This window comes from Elephas maximus, chromosome 22, assembly GCF_024166365.1.
Source record: "Elephas maximus indicus isolate mEleMax1 chromosome 22, mEleMax1 primary haplotype, whole genome shotgun sequence".
In the NCBI taxonomy this organism is placed as follows: domain Eukaryota; kingdom Metazoa; phylum Chordata; class Mammalia; order Proboscidea; family Elephantidae; genus Elephas; species Elephas maximus.
The window spans coordinates 62,536,059-62,553,482 of NC_064840.1; the positions used below are offsets into that span (position 1 = coordinate 62,536,059).

The 17,424-nt window shown below is 39.4% G+C and overlaps 1 protein-coding gene and 1 pseudogene across 1 annotated transcript in view; one reads left to right on the plus strand and one right to left on the minus strand.

The window, feature by feature from the left end:
- Nucleotides 1–342: 342 nt before the first annotated feature.
- BAG4 (BAG cochaperone 4) overlaps nt 343–17,424 on the minus strand; it is a 47,820-nt gene continuing 30,738 nt past the window's right edge. Inside the window, exons 3-5 of the mRNA XM_049865227.1 lie at nt 8,752–9,006; nt 5,753–6,007; nt 343–4,690 (exon numbers count right to left, since the gene is read on the minus strand). Of these exons, the coding sequence (XP_049721184.1) occupies nt 4,205–4,690; nt 5,753–6,007; nt 8,752–9,006 (996 nt within the window). The 3' untranslated portion in view covers nt 343–4,204. The remainder of the gene's footprint in view (nt 4,691–5,752; nt 6,008–8,751; nt 9,007–17,424) is intronic.
- On the plus strand, nt 11,883–16,361 carry LOC126065354 (origin recognition complex subunit 3-like; annotated as a pseudogene).

Genomic DNA, 17,424 nt, shown 5'->3' on the forward strand with positions numbered 1-17,424 from the left:
AACAAAATCAAGAAAAATTCCCAGGATTTAAGGACATGAATTTCAAGAAAGAAATGTCCCCAGAAAAAGATGAAAATAGAACTACACCAAAACTACACTGTTGTGAAATTTCAGAACAGAGGAGACAAAAACATCTTATGAGCTTCCAAAGAGAAAAACTGGGCTTTATACAAAGGATCATTAATTAAACAGCATATGCTTCTCAACAATTCTTCAAACTAGATCAATACCTTCAAAATTCTTAAGACAGTAACTTCCAACCTAGAATTCTATACCTAGGCAAACTATCAATCTAGTGACAGGCAAAAGAGACATTTTCAAGTATGTATGGCTTCAAAAAAAAAAAAAAAAATTCCCATGTATCATTTTCCAAGAAGTTACTGGAGAGCATGCTCCACCAAAATGAGGAGCTGTACTAAGAAAGAAAAAGACATAGGATACGGAAAACCAACAGGAAGGGCAAAGGGCATCCCTAGGATGACAGTATGCACCAAGAACATACCAGTCACCCAGTCAGAGGGATCCAAGATAGATCTCTTCAAGGGTTTCGAATTAAAATTTCATATGTTTGAGAATCTTGAGAGAAGATTTAGACAACCAATGAAGGGCTTGAGATCAAATTAGTCATAAGTATGTAACCAAACAAAATAAGTAAGACAAATTATTAATTCTAGGGAAAACAAGGAGTTGTTCAGGAAACGAAAAGTCGTCAGTTTACTACATGGCTGAGCTCGCGTTAGCATTTACGTATTCATAATAATGTACAACAAAATTACCATGTAACTATATTGACAAGTTAGAGGGATGGTAATTGGACCGTGGGCGGGGAGGGGTAGGTGCAGAGAGAGAAGCCTAAATTCTCATCCTCCATAATAGGAAATCAGTAGAAAATGCCTAAAATCAAGAAACATGGAGTAATGATACAATTGTGTTATTTTAAAATACGGAGTTGTTTTGTTTTTTAAAAAACTCAGTTGAATATGGTTGCCTCTTGAGAAGAAGGTGTGGGAGCAGAATGCTGCTTTTCACAGAGCTGACTCTTTAAACTCATAAATTACATAAAATGATTTGGATTTTTAAACTCATTACTTTTTCAAAAAGAAAGAAATGTAGAGATGAAAAAGAAACATTCCAGTCATCAACTACCCATCCTCCAAAAAACTTTTTAAAAGAATGCTGCTTTAACCTATATTCATCAACTTTTAACTTGCCAACCTTAAATGATATAATTTACATTAGAGAATTAATGAACTGTTTTCAAAACTCCAACATTGTACAGATGAGCATAACCCATCCCCCAGATACTTCATTAGGGCTTGTTTAAATATTTATATTGGCATTTATATTTGGAACAATAGGGACTTATTACAAAGAAAACATAGTTGTGTTTAACATGCTAAGTCTGGGTAAATTTATTCAAGATTTTGACAAAAATGATTCCCAAACTAACATAAATGTAGACACTTAAAAAGCCCAGGTGTTAAATTTCAGGAAAAAATTGAACTCAGTCTCGAGTCATAATTAAGTCAAAAGTCAAACCAATTCTACAAATCATAAATAACTGTTTCTCTTAAATTCATTGTATTTTCTGAGATAGGTTACCAACGTAGTTTTCCTTTCTTTGATACTGATATTTTGAATCATTTTAACAAAGTTTTTACATCTTTAAATTCTAAGTTTTGTACTTATGCTGAATATCATTATAATTAAAAATATAAATCCAGAAGTGACAACTCTTCCTTACAGAAGAATTCCAATTCATAAATGTAGAAAGAATGAAACAAAAAATCAGCATTAGAATACCACAGTAGTAATTATCACAAGCAAGATCTACCAATGGATACTGAGTGGACAAAAGTTAAAGCAGAAACAAAACATTTGCATAGTCTCAAAGTATCTCCCCCAAATATTTAGTAATTACATAAGGACACATAGTAAATTTATAGTAGAAAATCCTAGCAGACATCACCTTAGCCTAGTGATCAAGGTTAACAACACCAAAATGTATTATGACATCATGTACCTCGTAGCAGGATGCACTGTGGAGGACACTACAGAGACACAACAGCTAAACACAACATGTGATCCTGGAACAGTAAAAGGACATTAGTGGAAAGAATAATAAAATATCCACTTTTTAAATTCTCTACTTAAGTTGATAGTATTGTCTTAAGGTTAATTTCTTAATTTTGGCAAATGTTCTATGGTTAGGTAAGATGTTAACAACGGGGAACTTGGGTGAAGGTATATACGAGAATTCTGTGCTATTTTTACAACTCTTCTGTAAGTCTAAAATTATACCAAAATTTTAAAATTAACTGTTAAGAAACACACACATACATGGATATAATTTCATTGTGTGTGTACACGTGTATATAAATCGAGACTTCACGGAAAATGGCATGTTGGGCACTTGATAAGTTAAATCCAAGTGTCCTATCCTGAATTAGTAATTATCTCACTGGTTTATGGTAACTTAGCTTTAAGGTGCTACCCCTTTAAATTTTTAGCTTCAAGTATAACTCTAATTTTCACACAAAAAAAGCCTTTCTTTAACATTCCTATATTAGGGCCAAAAATAAAAACCCTGGAATAAAATTATCCCCACGCAACATTCTAAAATCACTCATCCCAACTGTAAGACCTAGCCAATATTTTTACTAAATTTCTTCTCATCACATAGTGTGCTTGTATTGGTTTGGTTTTGTTTCTAGGGGGAGGAGATGGCTGATACATTTAATATCTATAGGCTTGGCAGTCTAGAAAAAAAAATTACCACTTGAAAATCTTATTAAGAAACAGCTGTTTTTCTAAGAACAGATACTGTATACTAAAACTCACCTCAGATGTAAAAAGTAAGTTATTTACATAAGTCCTTTCTATATAACAGCATTGGTGCTACTCAAGCAAGCCCAGCTAAGACCCTTTTAATATTACTTCCATAAATTTGGCTCTAAAAGGACTGTTATTAATGGCAATAAACCTCTTTTTATAAAACAGGAAATCCTCTCTATGCAATTTACAATAGGGAAAAAAAGGTAACCATCAAATATACCCTTAAAAGAAAAAAATAATTCCCCACTCTAGATATGGCTGATTCAGTTCCTGAGCACAAATCTGCCTTTACCCTCACCGTTTCCTGCTATACACTGAGATGAAATCTGCTCGGAGGGATCTTGGAAATGAAACTAATATTTTAGATGGAGAATGGTATTACCAAATAATCATATTTATTTTTTGCAGTTATTATTTCTACTCACTGTAGAAAGATTAGTCTTTAATCTATCACAGCACTATCTGCAGAAGCAGCAGTGGTGAAAAAATTATTTGCTAAAAAAAAAAAAAGGTTAATTTTCAAAGTGTATCTCTATCCAAAATATGATAAAAAGCAAAAAAGCACAATGTCCACATATATTTTCAAACCGATGTCATTGCCATTTCCAAATTCATCTTCCACTACTACCATGAAAAGCAGAAGTGGTAAAAGCTATCACCTAATGACAATCTATACAAAAAGGGAGACAGTTTACCTCAGGAACTCACTACACATTGTAATATATATACTCAAGTGGCAAAAAGATATAAATTCATTCAGTATTGCCATACTGTCTGGCTGTCAGTATGATCTCTTGAAATAATTATATTAAACATATTACTACAAAATATACCAAGTAGAGAATAATAGTATATTTATGAACTGCAAATAACACACAAAACAGAGGTCCAAGAAGGCTAAAGTCCAAGCTGTAATTTACACATGAAGTTGTAAGCAGTCACAATGTACAAAAATTTAACAAGTAATCCAGCTGTTTAAAAAAAACAGAGCCTGTCTGTCTCATATTATATCCAGTCTCATCTGGCAGGTTTCTGATAAGCCTGTTACATAAAGTGTATTTCCCTCCTGCTGGTAAGAAGCAGCTTGCAAATATCCATAAATTTCTTAGGAAAGCAGTGAATCTACTTGGCAATATTGATAACTCCACAGTTTCCTGTTACATTCATTGGTCTGAAAACTGAAAACAATTCATTACTACAATGCTCTTCCAAGTCCCTTGCCCATTTTTGAAGTCTGAAATCAAAGGAAAGCTGGAATGTATTGCTTCCTGTCATTAACAGCCATCTCAAAAAGAGGGTAGTTAACCAAAACCAGTCAAGAGTTCTTTGGTCAAGCTAGTAACAGGCTTCCACTTTGTTCTAAATCCTTTCATAATCCTTTTTTCTCCAATTTTTCCAGTATGGCCTGGATCTTACAAACAGCCTCTTTCCTGGCCTGCCGGACAGAGTCCTGGCCCCCAGTTTCAACTGAATCCAGTTCCAAAAGTTCCTTGGTTAGCATTTCTTCCAGGAGCCAGTATGCTTTGTCTGTCTTTTTTCCTATAAACTCTTCTACTTCTTGCTCAAGATACTGGACCTTCTCCAGCACATTTATGATTTTTTTAATACTTGGAGGCGTACCTTCATCTGAAGATAAACGCTCTTCAGGATGACTACTGCTTGGATCTTGATGGCTGGGATTTTCATTGGTGACATTATCACACAGCTGAGGCTCAGCACTATACTGGACTTGGGGATCCACAAGACCTGAATTATCATTGTTCATTGTCCCCGAGGATTCATACTGCTGGATACTGCAAGGAAAGTTGTGCCGGTTCACGCCTTGATCTGTTTGGCTATAGGGGTATGAAGAAGCCTTGGAGTGGGAAAACAAAGAAGGGGAAAAACTATTTTAATGGAGATCCACCAACATCGTTCACCTGATCAGGAGGGCACATGAAAACATTACCCACCAATAAAACTGGACCTCTCTTCTTAATCATTTGAGAAAAAACACAATCCTAAAAAGATACAAGCGCATGCCCTGTCAAATAAAAGGCAGAGAATTCCTGAGAATAATGGCTGGAATCTTGTCCTGAGGCAGGTCATCATCACACACACCTCACAGTCTCTCCTTACCACCTCACAGTCCCTCCTTACCCCCTGACAGTCCCTCCTTACCCCCTGACAGTCCCTCCTTACCCCCTGACAGTCCCTCCTTACCCCCTGACAGTCCCTCCTTACCGCCTCACAGTCCCTCCTTACCCCCTGACAGTCCCTCCTTACCCCCTCACAGTCCCTCCTTACCCCCTCACAGTCCCTCCTTACCGCCTCACAGTCCCTCCTTAGTGCCTCACAGTCCATCCTTAGCGCCTCACAGTCCATCCTTAGCGCCTCACAGTCCCTCCTTACCGCCTCACAGTCCCTCCCTACCCCCTGACAGTCCCTCCTTACCGTCTCACAGTCCATCCTTACCGCCTCACAGTCCATCCTTACCATCTCACAGTCTATCCAGTGACTTAACAAATAGGAATTAGTTCTTCCCCTACAGAGTCGAAACCTCAAGACAGATCTTAAGTAGGTACCCAGCCACAAGCAGATGATGCTCCAGTATATGGTCTAATTTAAAATTAAACCATACAAGCTAATACTATAGATACTTCACATTGCTTTTGTTTTTTGTCTACAGATTATTTCAGGCAGCAAAATGCAATCTTTGATTGTATTTAACATTCAGATAGTGTTAACAACCAACAGAAAAAGAACACTTTCCTATCTTTTAATAAAAAAGAAACTGGGCAGAGGTAAAACTATAGGTAGTAGTCATCAACGTTTTGCAGTTAGCTCCCACTTGACACAGACCAATGCAGAAAAGGTCCATGTTGTGCTCACTTAATTATCCAAGTGTCAAAGCAGCAACGTTTAGAAGGTCTCCTACCTTGGATTGGTGGGGTGGTGGTGAAGGAGGTGGCTGAGGAGAGCCACTGCTAGGCCATGATGAAGTACTTTCAGTCATGTAGAGATTTCCAGGTGGTGCTGAGGGCGTAGCTGAAGGCCAGGGGTAGCGGGCTCCCATTCCATAAGCACCAGGAGAAGCCCACACATCCTCTTGTGGTCGTACACTCGGTCCTGATTGTGGTACACTACGATTACCATCCCCATAAGAATAATGGGGCAGGGTCATTCCAGAGTTCTAGATTGAAATGGAAGGAAATACGATCATTGTTAAAAAAAAAAAAAAAAACTTAAGTTACAAAAATATTCTAGTACAGACAGATTCTGAGATGCTTCCTATTGTATAGAGTACACTTTAGCTGCCACTGGGCTAAACTGTACCAACTCAAACCAGCTGCAGTAAGTTCACCAAGCCCAAGATAACTGGACTCGAAAGATATTCGGAGTAGATGTGGTAACAATCAGAAGAAATAAGGCCTGAAGTTCAATGGCTGAAGCATAACAATTTTGTCCCATGGACACCATAAATAGGGTGGACCCATATGGTATAAGGAAATGCAAATAAAGACATATGAGAACTCCTCTTGAAGTGAACACAGAAATAAACATGATATCATCCATAAAATATTAAAAAATATAAACCTAACAAAGCATTAAAAAGGCTAAGATAAAGAAACTTTAAAGGCAACAACTCTAAAAATTTCTTCTAGTGTAAAATTTACGATTATGACATCCCAAGGTATCCTCAGCCAAAATCCATTCACTAGAATAGGTGCTACAAGTGAGAAAAGCATCAATATAAAATTAGTCTTTGTCTTCCCAATCACCTCTAGAATAACCACTGAACATCTGAAGTGTTTTCTTTTTTTATTGTTTTAAAAATATATACACTGAGGGCTGTGGGGACCATGGTCTCAGGGAACATCTGGCTCAACTGGCATAACAGAGTTTATAAAGAAAATGTTCTACATTCCACTTTGGTGAGTGGTGTCTGGGGTCCTAAAAGCCTGGGAGTAGCCATCTAGGATACTCCACTGGTCTCACCCCTTTGGGAGCAAGGAATAATGAAGAAAACTAAAGACACGAGGGAAAGATTAGTCCAAAGGACTAATGAACCACATCTACCACGGCCTTCATCAGACTGAGTCCAGTACAACCAGATGGTGCCTGGCTACCACCACTGACTGCTCTGACAGGGATCACAACAGAGGGTCCCAGACAGAGCTGGAGAAAAATGGAGAACAAAATTCTAACTCAAAAAGAAAGGCCAGACTTGGCCTGACAGAGACTGGAGAAACCCTGAGAGTACGACCCCCATGGATACCCTTTTAACCCAGTAATGAGGCTACTCCTGAGGTTCACCCTTCAGCCAAAGATTGACCAGGCCTATGGAACAAAATAAGACTAAAGGGGTGCACCAGCCCTGAGGTGGGGACTGGAAAGTAGAAACGAACAGGAAAGCTGGTAATAGGGAACCCAGGGTTGAGAAGGGAGAGTGTTGACATGTTGTGGGGTTGTTAACCAATGTCATACTACAATGTGTGTACTGTTTGATGAGAAACTAGTTTGTTCTGTAAACCACCTAAAGTTCAATAAAAAATAAATAAATTATATATATATGTATATATATAAAACCCATTGCCATTGAGTCCATTTTGACTCATAGTGACCCTATAGGACAGAGTAGAACTGCCCCATACGGTTTCCAAAGAGTGCCTGGTGGACTTGAACTGCTTACCTTTTGGTTAGCAGACATAGCTCTTAACCACTATGTTGCCGGGGTTTCCATATACACATACACACATACTCCTCAATTGGAAAACCTGGTGGCGTAGTGGTTAAAAGCTATGGCTGCTAACCAAAAGGTCAGCAGTTCAGATCTACCAGGTGCTCCTGGGAAACTCTATGGGGTAGTTCTACTCTGTCCTATAGGGTAGCTATGAGTTGGAATCAACTTGACAGCAATAGGTTTGGGTTTGGGATTTTTTTTTCACTCCTCACTTATCGACTATCTCGTTATTTGAAATTTCACATTTATGACAACAGTAAAAAAATCTACTATCTGACTATTTTGTGCATTAATGATGTACATCTGACAGTAAGGAACACTGAGGTGCGAGGTAAGAGTAACACTGGCTGTGATGGTTGAAGTTATGTGTCAGCCTGGCTGGGCCATGATTCTCAGTGGTTTGGCAACTATGTAATGATGTAATTTGGCAATTATATAATGATGTAGTCATCTTCCATTTTTGTGATCTGATGTGGTCATCCTCCATTTTCATATAACACCAATTTGCCTATTCTTGTTATTTCATGTAAGTGAGATCATCCAGTATTTGTCCTTTTGTGACTGACATACTTCACTCAGCATAAGGTTTTTGAGGTTCATCCATATCATAGCATGTATCGGAAGTTCATTTCTCTCTATGGCTGAATAATTTGTACCACACTTTATTTATTCAGTCACTGATGGCACTTATCTTGTTTTGGCTATTGTGAATAATGCTGCATTGAACAGTGGTGTATATGAGTCTGTTTGTGTTGCTGCTTTCAGGTCTCTTGGGTGTATACACTAGGAGTGGAATTGCTGGGTCATACGGTAGTTCTCTGCTTAACTTTTTAAGGAACCACCCAGCTGTTTTCTTTTGCAGCTGTACCATTCTGCATTCCCACCAGCATTGTGTAAGGGTTTCAGTTTCTCCACATCCTTGCCAACATTTGTCACTTCCCTTTTTTTTTTTTAAATCTTAGACATCCTAGTGGGAGTGAAGTGATATCTCACTGTGATTTTGATTTGCGCATCTATCTAATGGCTGATGTCGTTTAGCATTTTTCTTTAATGTGCTTGTTGGCTATTTGAATAGCCTCTTTAGTGAATGGAGTGTTTTCTTAAATCAGCACTACTGTAAACAGATATGCTTCCACTGTTTACAATTCAAGAAGCAGAGACTTTGATTTTTTCCCCAACAGAAATCTGCTTACCTGTGAAGCAGGATATCCTGGAACCTGTCCCCTAAGAGGGGGCACTTCAGTCTGACAGTCCTGCTGGGGATACATCCAACGAGAGACTGGGGTTGGGCTGTTGCCAGGTGAATGATAGCTGCTTGGAACTTCCGTGGAGTAATTGGTCTGAGTATATCCAGGTGCATAATAAGCCCCAGGGTACGAGGCAGTATTTGCCCCAGGGCCCGGGGGGTATGGTGGACCATATGCTCCATTTGTGTAAGAATTTAAACTCTGAAAAAGAACAGAGTTGGGAGAAAATGATGAGTGAGAAGAGCTGAAATGACCCGACTTAATGCCTAACCTTGAAAACTTTGGGAAGAAAAGAGATTAATAACTAATAAAAATATGAATTACCTAAGCAATTTTTAAAGTATTCTTTCTTTCATATATATAAAATCATATGCCATATATGAAACTCAGGCTATCGCTGTAGTCTGTCATAACACTGCGAGAGTATATTCTGATAAAAGGTGAAATGATAAAGTGGTGGCTTTAGAGAAGTGCTACTCAAGCTTTTCCCTAAGTATACCTAACAGCAAAGGAGAACTTGTGCCCAGAGACTGAGGAGGGGATTCTGGGAAATCTGGGAGACTGGCTAGAGAAAAAAGAAAATTACCCTGATATAATAGCAAGAACCAAGACTCCAGGGACAGACCTAGCTTTGCCACAGGCTTCGTGCTTAACCGTTTTGAGCTTCAGCCTCTCCATCAGTAAAATGGGCATCATAAACTTATCTTGCAGGGATATTGTAAAAATTAGATGAGATGACATATATGAAATGCTTAGCATAGTGTCTGGCACATAGTATGCTCCGTAAATCATAGTTATTTATATTATCATTGTTGGTAGTACAGTAAAGCCTGTGAAAGCCCAGAACCTGTGTAAGACAGAAACCTGTCAAAGGAGGAAAACTCAAATATTTTCCACTAAAACAATTATTTCAGTCTAATAAATATTCTCTGAAAGCTGGAACCTGCAAGACGCAGGTGGAATCAGAAAATTATTGGTATTGCAACCAGAATACAGAAAGTGCAGATTCCGCAGGCAGGCCTCTTTTTGGCTGCTGGTCCTATGGCCTGGCTCAGGCAAGAGTTCCGAGCTCTTTAAAACCAAATCCACTGCTTGACTCATAGCAACCCTACAGGACAGAGTACAAGTGCCCCATAGGGTTTCCAAGGAGTGGCTGGTGGATTTGAACTGCCCACCTTTTTTGGTTAGCAGCTGAATGCTTAACCGCAGCGCAACCAGGGCTCCACAAAGCTCTTTAGCTCCGCCAATAAGTGCCTAGAGGCACCCCACTCCACACCAGGAAGCCTCAGTCCAAAGGTGCTCAGCTCTCTAGCTCCGTGACTCAGCAAGCCTAGCTCTACTGACAAGTGCCTGGAGGCATACAACTCTGCCAGCCAGCCTCCTGCCTGAAGTCACTCAGCTTTCTCGCTCTGTGGGCCAGGAAGCCCACTGGGCCATCTCCTGGTTCTGCTGCCTCTGCTGCTGCTGTTTCTCTGCCGCTGCTTCTCGCTATCTCTTGCCATCTCTGGTGTTACAGCTCTCTGTCTCCTGGGTCTAGGAGGTTCTTTGTGCAGGGACCCCGGACCCAGAGGACACACTCCACTCTCATCTCTTCTCCTTGGTAGTGAGGTCCTCACCCCTGCGCTGGGATTGCCTCTTTTAAGCCTAGCAGGATGGCAAAACTGACCAATCCCCTCATTAGGGTTCCATACACCTTATTTGCCTGGTCCCACTCCTACAAGGGTGCCATACACCTCGTCTGCATTATTGGCAAGCTGTCCAATCCCCTCGATGGGCCACAAACGCCTTATTTGCATAATCTCACCCAGTCATCTGGTGGAAGTTACAAGACCCTGTTGAGAAAGCCCATATAAAAGGGATCCATTGCATGGCAACTACATAATCTTTCCCACTTTAGGTAAAAAGAACAAGTGCCAACTTCAAGAGAAAATAATCCAGATAACTTGCACAGCTGTTGATGACCACAGAAAATGAAATACAAATCTGATTCTTAATCTAACACATCAAAAAGTGGAATGGATAAAAGTGAGAAGGAATTCATCATTATGTGGAAAATAAATCCCTTAGCCATGCTTTTGTGGCAAGAAGACAAAACCAAAAAAACCAAACCCACTGCCGTTGAGTCGATTCCGACTCATAGCGACCCTACAGGACAGAGTAGAATGGCCCCATAGATTTTCCAAAGAGTGCCTGGCAGATTCGAACTGCCAACCTTGTGGTTAGCAGCTGTAGCACTTAACCACTACGCCACCCAGGTTTCCAAGAAGATAAAAAGTAGGCTATATCACTACATGGCCAAAGAATTCTATGTAGGGTTAGGTGTAATGAAGAGCCAGTACTGCATTCCCTGAGCACAAGGGCAATGAATCACCTCTTTGTTAAAGCCACCAAAAGGCTGTTAAGCTCTTAGGCCTGCAGGTTGCTGTGCCTAAAGAAAGAACCCCTTAATACCATACACAAAGCTGGAGAGTTGATAAAACATCATGTGACTTTTTGTACCATTATTCAACGTTTAGGAATTTGTCCTAAGGAAATAATTCAAACTAGAGAAAAAGTCATAGGCATGAAGTTGTTCATCACAGCATTATTAATAATCACACAAAATTACGAGCAACTTACATATGCAAATGTCGTGTAATAATAAAATGATTAGGTTATGGTCTATTCATTAAGGGAATTTTATTTAGTCTTAGAATTACTGCTGGTTTGTTTTCTTTAAGCTTTGATAATAGTATTGTGGTTATGCTTTTTAGACTTTCTTATATTTTAAGGATACACACTTAGGTATTTACAAGTGAAATGATATGATATCTGAGGTTTGCTCCAAGTTACTCCTAGGATATAAACGAAACAAGATGGTCATGGATTGTAAACTCATTCAAGCTACATGATGGGTACATGGGAGTTTACTATTCTCACTACTTTTGATTATATCTGAACATTTCCATAATATAAAAAAGTTATTGAATCCTATAATATGGGAAGTACATATGATAAATTAAAAGTCAAAGGAAATTGTATGTACAATGAGATTAACTCTTTGTAAACATATAAGGAAAAGTTTGAAACGAAATTTACCAAAACATCAGTGTGTTAGCATGGCAGTATTGGAGTGTTTTTTCTTTCTTTATTTTATCAATTTTTAACAATGAAGTTATATAGCTTTTTATTAGGCTATTAAAAATATAATGGCTGGAATGTGGTGGGTGCTAGAACCATAGCTACTTCATAGGTGCCCAAGTGGACTATTTTAACGAAGGGAAACTTGTGTCTAAGGACAGCAAACTGTGAATCTGAAACGTCTCAGTTGATATGGCAACAGATGAAATCTAACGCTGAGCAACTACAAGAACAATTAAGTACAATTTTAACAGTCTAATAGAATTTCTGTAAAAGTCTCATTTGGATTCCAGATGAAATAAAAGACTGGAGCTCTTAAAAATCAGAGAAATTCCAACTGCTGCTCTTGTTCTACGTGTAAATTTAACAGATTATGATTTAACATTCAAAATTCTAACAGAGGCCTTTCAAAATAAAATATCACGCCATATGCAATCTCATTGTAAAACTACAGATTGTCCGGTATGAGATATTGTTTCCCAAAGTTATTCTGACAGTTAATGGAATGCAGGTTTAGATGTGGAATCCAAAGAGGGGGAAGTTGCCAGGTCTCTCTCCCAGAAGAAGATACACTCTTCAATGATTCCCTTCCCACTTGGTATATGAATATTACACAGCAGACAGATCCAAGCCAAGCAATATAAAGGATTTCCTCTAGCCAATGGCAGGCAGTCTTCTCCTGTTGTGCTTATCTTGAAAATTTAGAAAGCTTTATCACTAAAGTACTGCAAGCTTCCTAATTATCAGCAGTCAACATCAATATGAATTTTTGGAACTGCCACATCTATTATCATTCACTGGTTGCGTCCTCAGGCAATATCATCGCTACTACGGATATAGCTATTCCAATCTTTGTCTCACTGACAAAGTACTTGATACATCTAACTCCAGACTACGGTACTTAATAAGCTACTTTTTACAACTTCCCCTTTATATTAAATGAAAGACTGTTACAGGTTCTGAGCAACACCTTTTTATATTCCTGATTTCTCAATTCAGAACGTTATAAAAGGATTTCAGTTTTCTTTATTAAAACATTTCTATTCCAAGCCACTTTGTGTTCTGTGGTGTAATTACCCAGAAGCCAAGAGGATATATCCTTTATCAGAAAATCAATGTGAAAACATCCAGCACCTTTCATCCCTTAGGAGGTACATGGAAAATCAAGCTTCAGAAAAGCAAGTTGAACTTATGACCAATGAGAAGATTTTAAACAAAGAAACACAATCATTACTAGAAAACCTATTATGCTGACCATACCAATTACTTCCTGGTTTAAGATACCTTCACGTGTTACATTTTCTCAAGATCCCGGTGGACTGACAGACAAGCTGCCAGGTGCTTGGTTAGACAAGAACATGTAAAGTCTGAAGAATATGTACCAGCCTTGCAGCTGCTAAGGATACTGGCGACAGATGAGTTAATGATCATATTTCAGAAACATTTCCAAGTTTTTAAGTTGTCTTCTTAAAAGAAGCTTGGCAGCACAGCAAAGAGAATAGAGGAGTTCCTGGCCCAGTTTCAGAGCCTTGGTGCAGAGGCCAAAGAGGAAGAAGATGCTTCTGACTCACAGCCAAAGGGGCTTCAGAAGACGGACTTCCATCACCTCCAGAAGTCCTTGATGGAAATGAAGGAGTTAAGAACAAACAAGCAAACTTAGTTTGAAGAACTCAGAGAAAACCTCGTGGACTTCATCAACAATCTGGTGAGAGAGTATCTTCTGCCTCCAGAGATACAGCATCTGCGTGAGATGGCGTACTTCAGTGCTGCCCACACCCTGCTCCATCAATTTCCCTACAAGCTCCACTCAACAATCCTTGCTATTAGCTAGAGAGTGACGCTCTGAAAAATGAGGAAAACTGTATTTCAAATACTGCACCTGATACCTGCATGGCATATAAGCCATCTGGAGCATAGCAGGCTAATCCCAGAAATATAAGCATCAGTAACAGCGCCTAAAGAAACGGATATAAATTCCACAATCTCAGGGAAAAAAAAAAAAAATGAATGAAAGTATTCATGTATGGCTTATTAAAGCTGTTTCTGAACGAGAACATTTAGGATTTATAAAACCTACCAAACAGAAGACTGACCACGTGGCAACGCTAACATGCGGAGGCAGCTAGAAGGCCAATGAGTGAAACCAGTTAGTTTTTAACAAGGGAGACTGCTCTTACCTACATACCACTATAAGAGTTTTGGTTAGAAAAGTGTAATCCCTATGTGATTTTTAAGCAGAAAATAAACATGTGCTAAATCCAAACTGATGTATGTGAAGTTATCTTTAGGTTATTTTAAAACTTCAACAACTTGTATGTTGTGTCTAAACATTCTCTTAAATTATTTCTGTAGCTTCGAAGAGTCATTACTAAATTATGAGTGAATTTTTCTTGAAAGAATATATGTATATGAATATATAATCAATTCCTTTATGTAAGGGGAGGCAGAACGTCATGAGAAGGAATATTTTTTAATAATAAATCAGTAAAATCAGAAAAATTAACATGTCTGAGAGAACTTTTGACTCATGAGTTGAAGGTCTTCTGTCTGCCTCTTACATTAACTACAAAAGTAATGCGTGCTACTCCCTAAATTGATCAACAGAGTCAATACAATCCCTATCAAAATCCCAGCTGCCTCTTTCACAAAAATTGATGCTAAAATTCATAAGAGAATGCAAGGAACTCATAGCCAAAACAATCTTGAAAAAGAAGACAAAGTTAGAAGACTCACACTTTGTGATTTCAACATTTTACTACAATGCAACAATATTCAAGACTGTGGTACTGACATAAAGACAGATATATAGATCAATGGAATAGAATCGAGAGTCCAGAAATAAACTCCTATATTTATGGTCAATTGATTTTCAATAAGGATGTTGCTAAGATAATTCAATGGAGAAAGAACAGTCTTTTCAACAAATGGTCCTGAGACACTTTAATATCCACATGCAAAAGAGCTGGACCCCTACTTCGTAGCATATACAAAAAGTAGCTCAAAATGGACCATAAACCTAAATGTAAATAAGCTAAAAAACTCTTAGAAGAAAACACAGGAATAAGTCTTTGTGACGTTGGGTTAGGCAAAGCCTTCTAAAAGATAAAACACCAGAAGCACAGCAACAAAAAATAGATAAATTGACTTCATCGAAATTAAAAACTTTTGTCCTTCAAAGGACACTGAAAAACGGCAGCATCAGGCCTCCTCTAACTTCATGAACGGGGAGGATCATCAGCAGCGGCAGCCCGAAGCTGGTTTCTGCGAGGTGGACGGCAGACATACCTTCACGCTCCAAACTTTTTACCAATTCTGACATCAGCCATCCCTCCCACAGGACTCTGTACTTCTCTGCTGGGTTTGATAATTCATTCCAATGGCTACACAGAACTCACAGACCATATTCACAATTATGGGGTTTATTAGGGAAATAAAAAACCAAAACCAAACCTGTTGCTGTTGAGTTGATTCCAACTCACAGAACCCTGCAGGGAAGTAACAGGTTACAATTCAGGATCAGAATCAGCTTAGAAGTTAACAGAAACAACTCAGGATACAGCTCTTTAATAACAACGGCTTCTTAGTTGTACCTGCAGGCAGGCCTCTGCTGCCAGGCCCTGCTCAGACCTGACCTCTGCCCTGCTCAGGCAAGTGTGATAGCTCTTTAGTGTGCTAATAACTGCCCAGGGGCACCCCACTCCTCCAGGAAGCCTCCAGCTCGAAGGCGTTCAGCTCTCTCACTCTGCAGGTCCACCAACCTAGCTCTGCCCAGTGCCCAGAGGCATCCCACTGTAGCCATCTGCTGGTCCAGTACTCTGCAGTCCCATGACACTGCTCATCCTGTGGCACTGCTGTCTTGTGCCACCACTGTCTCCAGTGTAACAGCTTTCCAGTGTTACAGCTCTTTGTCTCATGGGTCTACAGGGTTCTCTATGCAGGGACTCTAGATCCAAAGGATGCACTCCACTCCCAGCTCCTCTTCTTGATGGTAGTGAGATCCACCCTCAACCTCTGGGATTAGCCCTTTTTAAGCCTAGCAGGATGACAAAATTGACCAATCCCCCTGGTGGGCCACAGACACCTTATCTGCATATTCTAGCCAATCATGGCAAAAGTTTTACATACTTTATTTGCATAGTCCCACCCCCACAAGGGTTCCATGTACCTTATTTGCATTAGCAGACTATCTAATCCCTACAACGGTTCCACACACCTTATTTGCATAGTCCCAGCCAGTCATTTAATGGAAGTTACAGGACCATGGCTAGCAAGACCATACAAAAGTGATTCACTGCACCACACACACCATCAAGAAAGTGTATAGAACACTCACAGAATGGGAAAAAATATGTGCAATCATATATCTTAAAAGAGACTAGTATATATCCAGAATATATAAAAAAAACTCTTGTGATTCAACAACAGAAAGACAAATTACCCTATTTAGAAGGGCAAAAGATCTGCATGGACATTTCTCCAAAGAAGATATAAAAATGGACAATAAACCAAAAAAAAAAAAAAAAAACCCAGTGCTGTCAAGTCGATTCTGAAGCATAGTGACCCTATGGGATGGAGTAGAACTGCCTCATAGAGTTTCCAAGGAGCACCTGGCAGATTCAAACTGCTAACCCTTTGGTTAGCAGCCATAGCACTTAACCACTACGCCACCAGGGTTTCCTGGACAATAAGCCACTTGCCATCAATTTGATTCTGATTCATGGCAGCCCCATGTGTGTCAGAGGAGAACTGTGCTGCATAGGGTTGTCAATGGCTGATTTTTCAGAAGTAGATCACCAGCCTTTGTTCTGAAATGCCTCTGGATGGATTTAAAGTTTCAACCTTTTAATTAGAAGCAGAGCACGTTAACCATTTGTACCAGCCAGGGACTCCTAAATGGCCAATAAACACCAACAAAAGGCGCTCAACATCATTAGTTATTAAGATATATGATTGCACATATTTTCGTTTGTTGTTGTTGGGTGCTGTAGAGTCAATTCTGATTCATAGTGACCCCATGTGAGAGAGTAGAACTGGCCTATAGAGTATTCTAAACTATAATCTTTATAGGAGATGGCCAGGTCTTTCTCCCACAGAGCTGCTGGGTGGGTCTGAACTGTCAAACTTTCGGCTAGTAGCTGAGCACTGTTAACCATTGTGCTACCAGGGATCCTTTCATTAGTCATTACGGAGATGAGAATCAAAACCACAATGAGCTATCGCTTCACACCCACGAGGATGGCCACAATCGAAAAGTTGGACGATAACAAGTGCTGGTAAGGATGCGGAGGAAATGGAACCCTCATACATTGCTGATGGGAATATTCCTCAAATTGTTAAACACGGAGTTCCCACCTGCCCCAGCAAGTGCACTCCTAGCTACAGGTAGTCCCCGACTTACAAGTAGTCAAGTTACAACGAGCTGCACTTAATGACCGCCCTTTTTTCTGTCCATCTTCTCATCAGTAATATGTCCCCCGTACAACATTGCAGCTCATCATT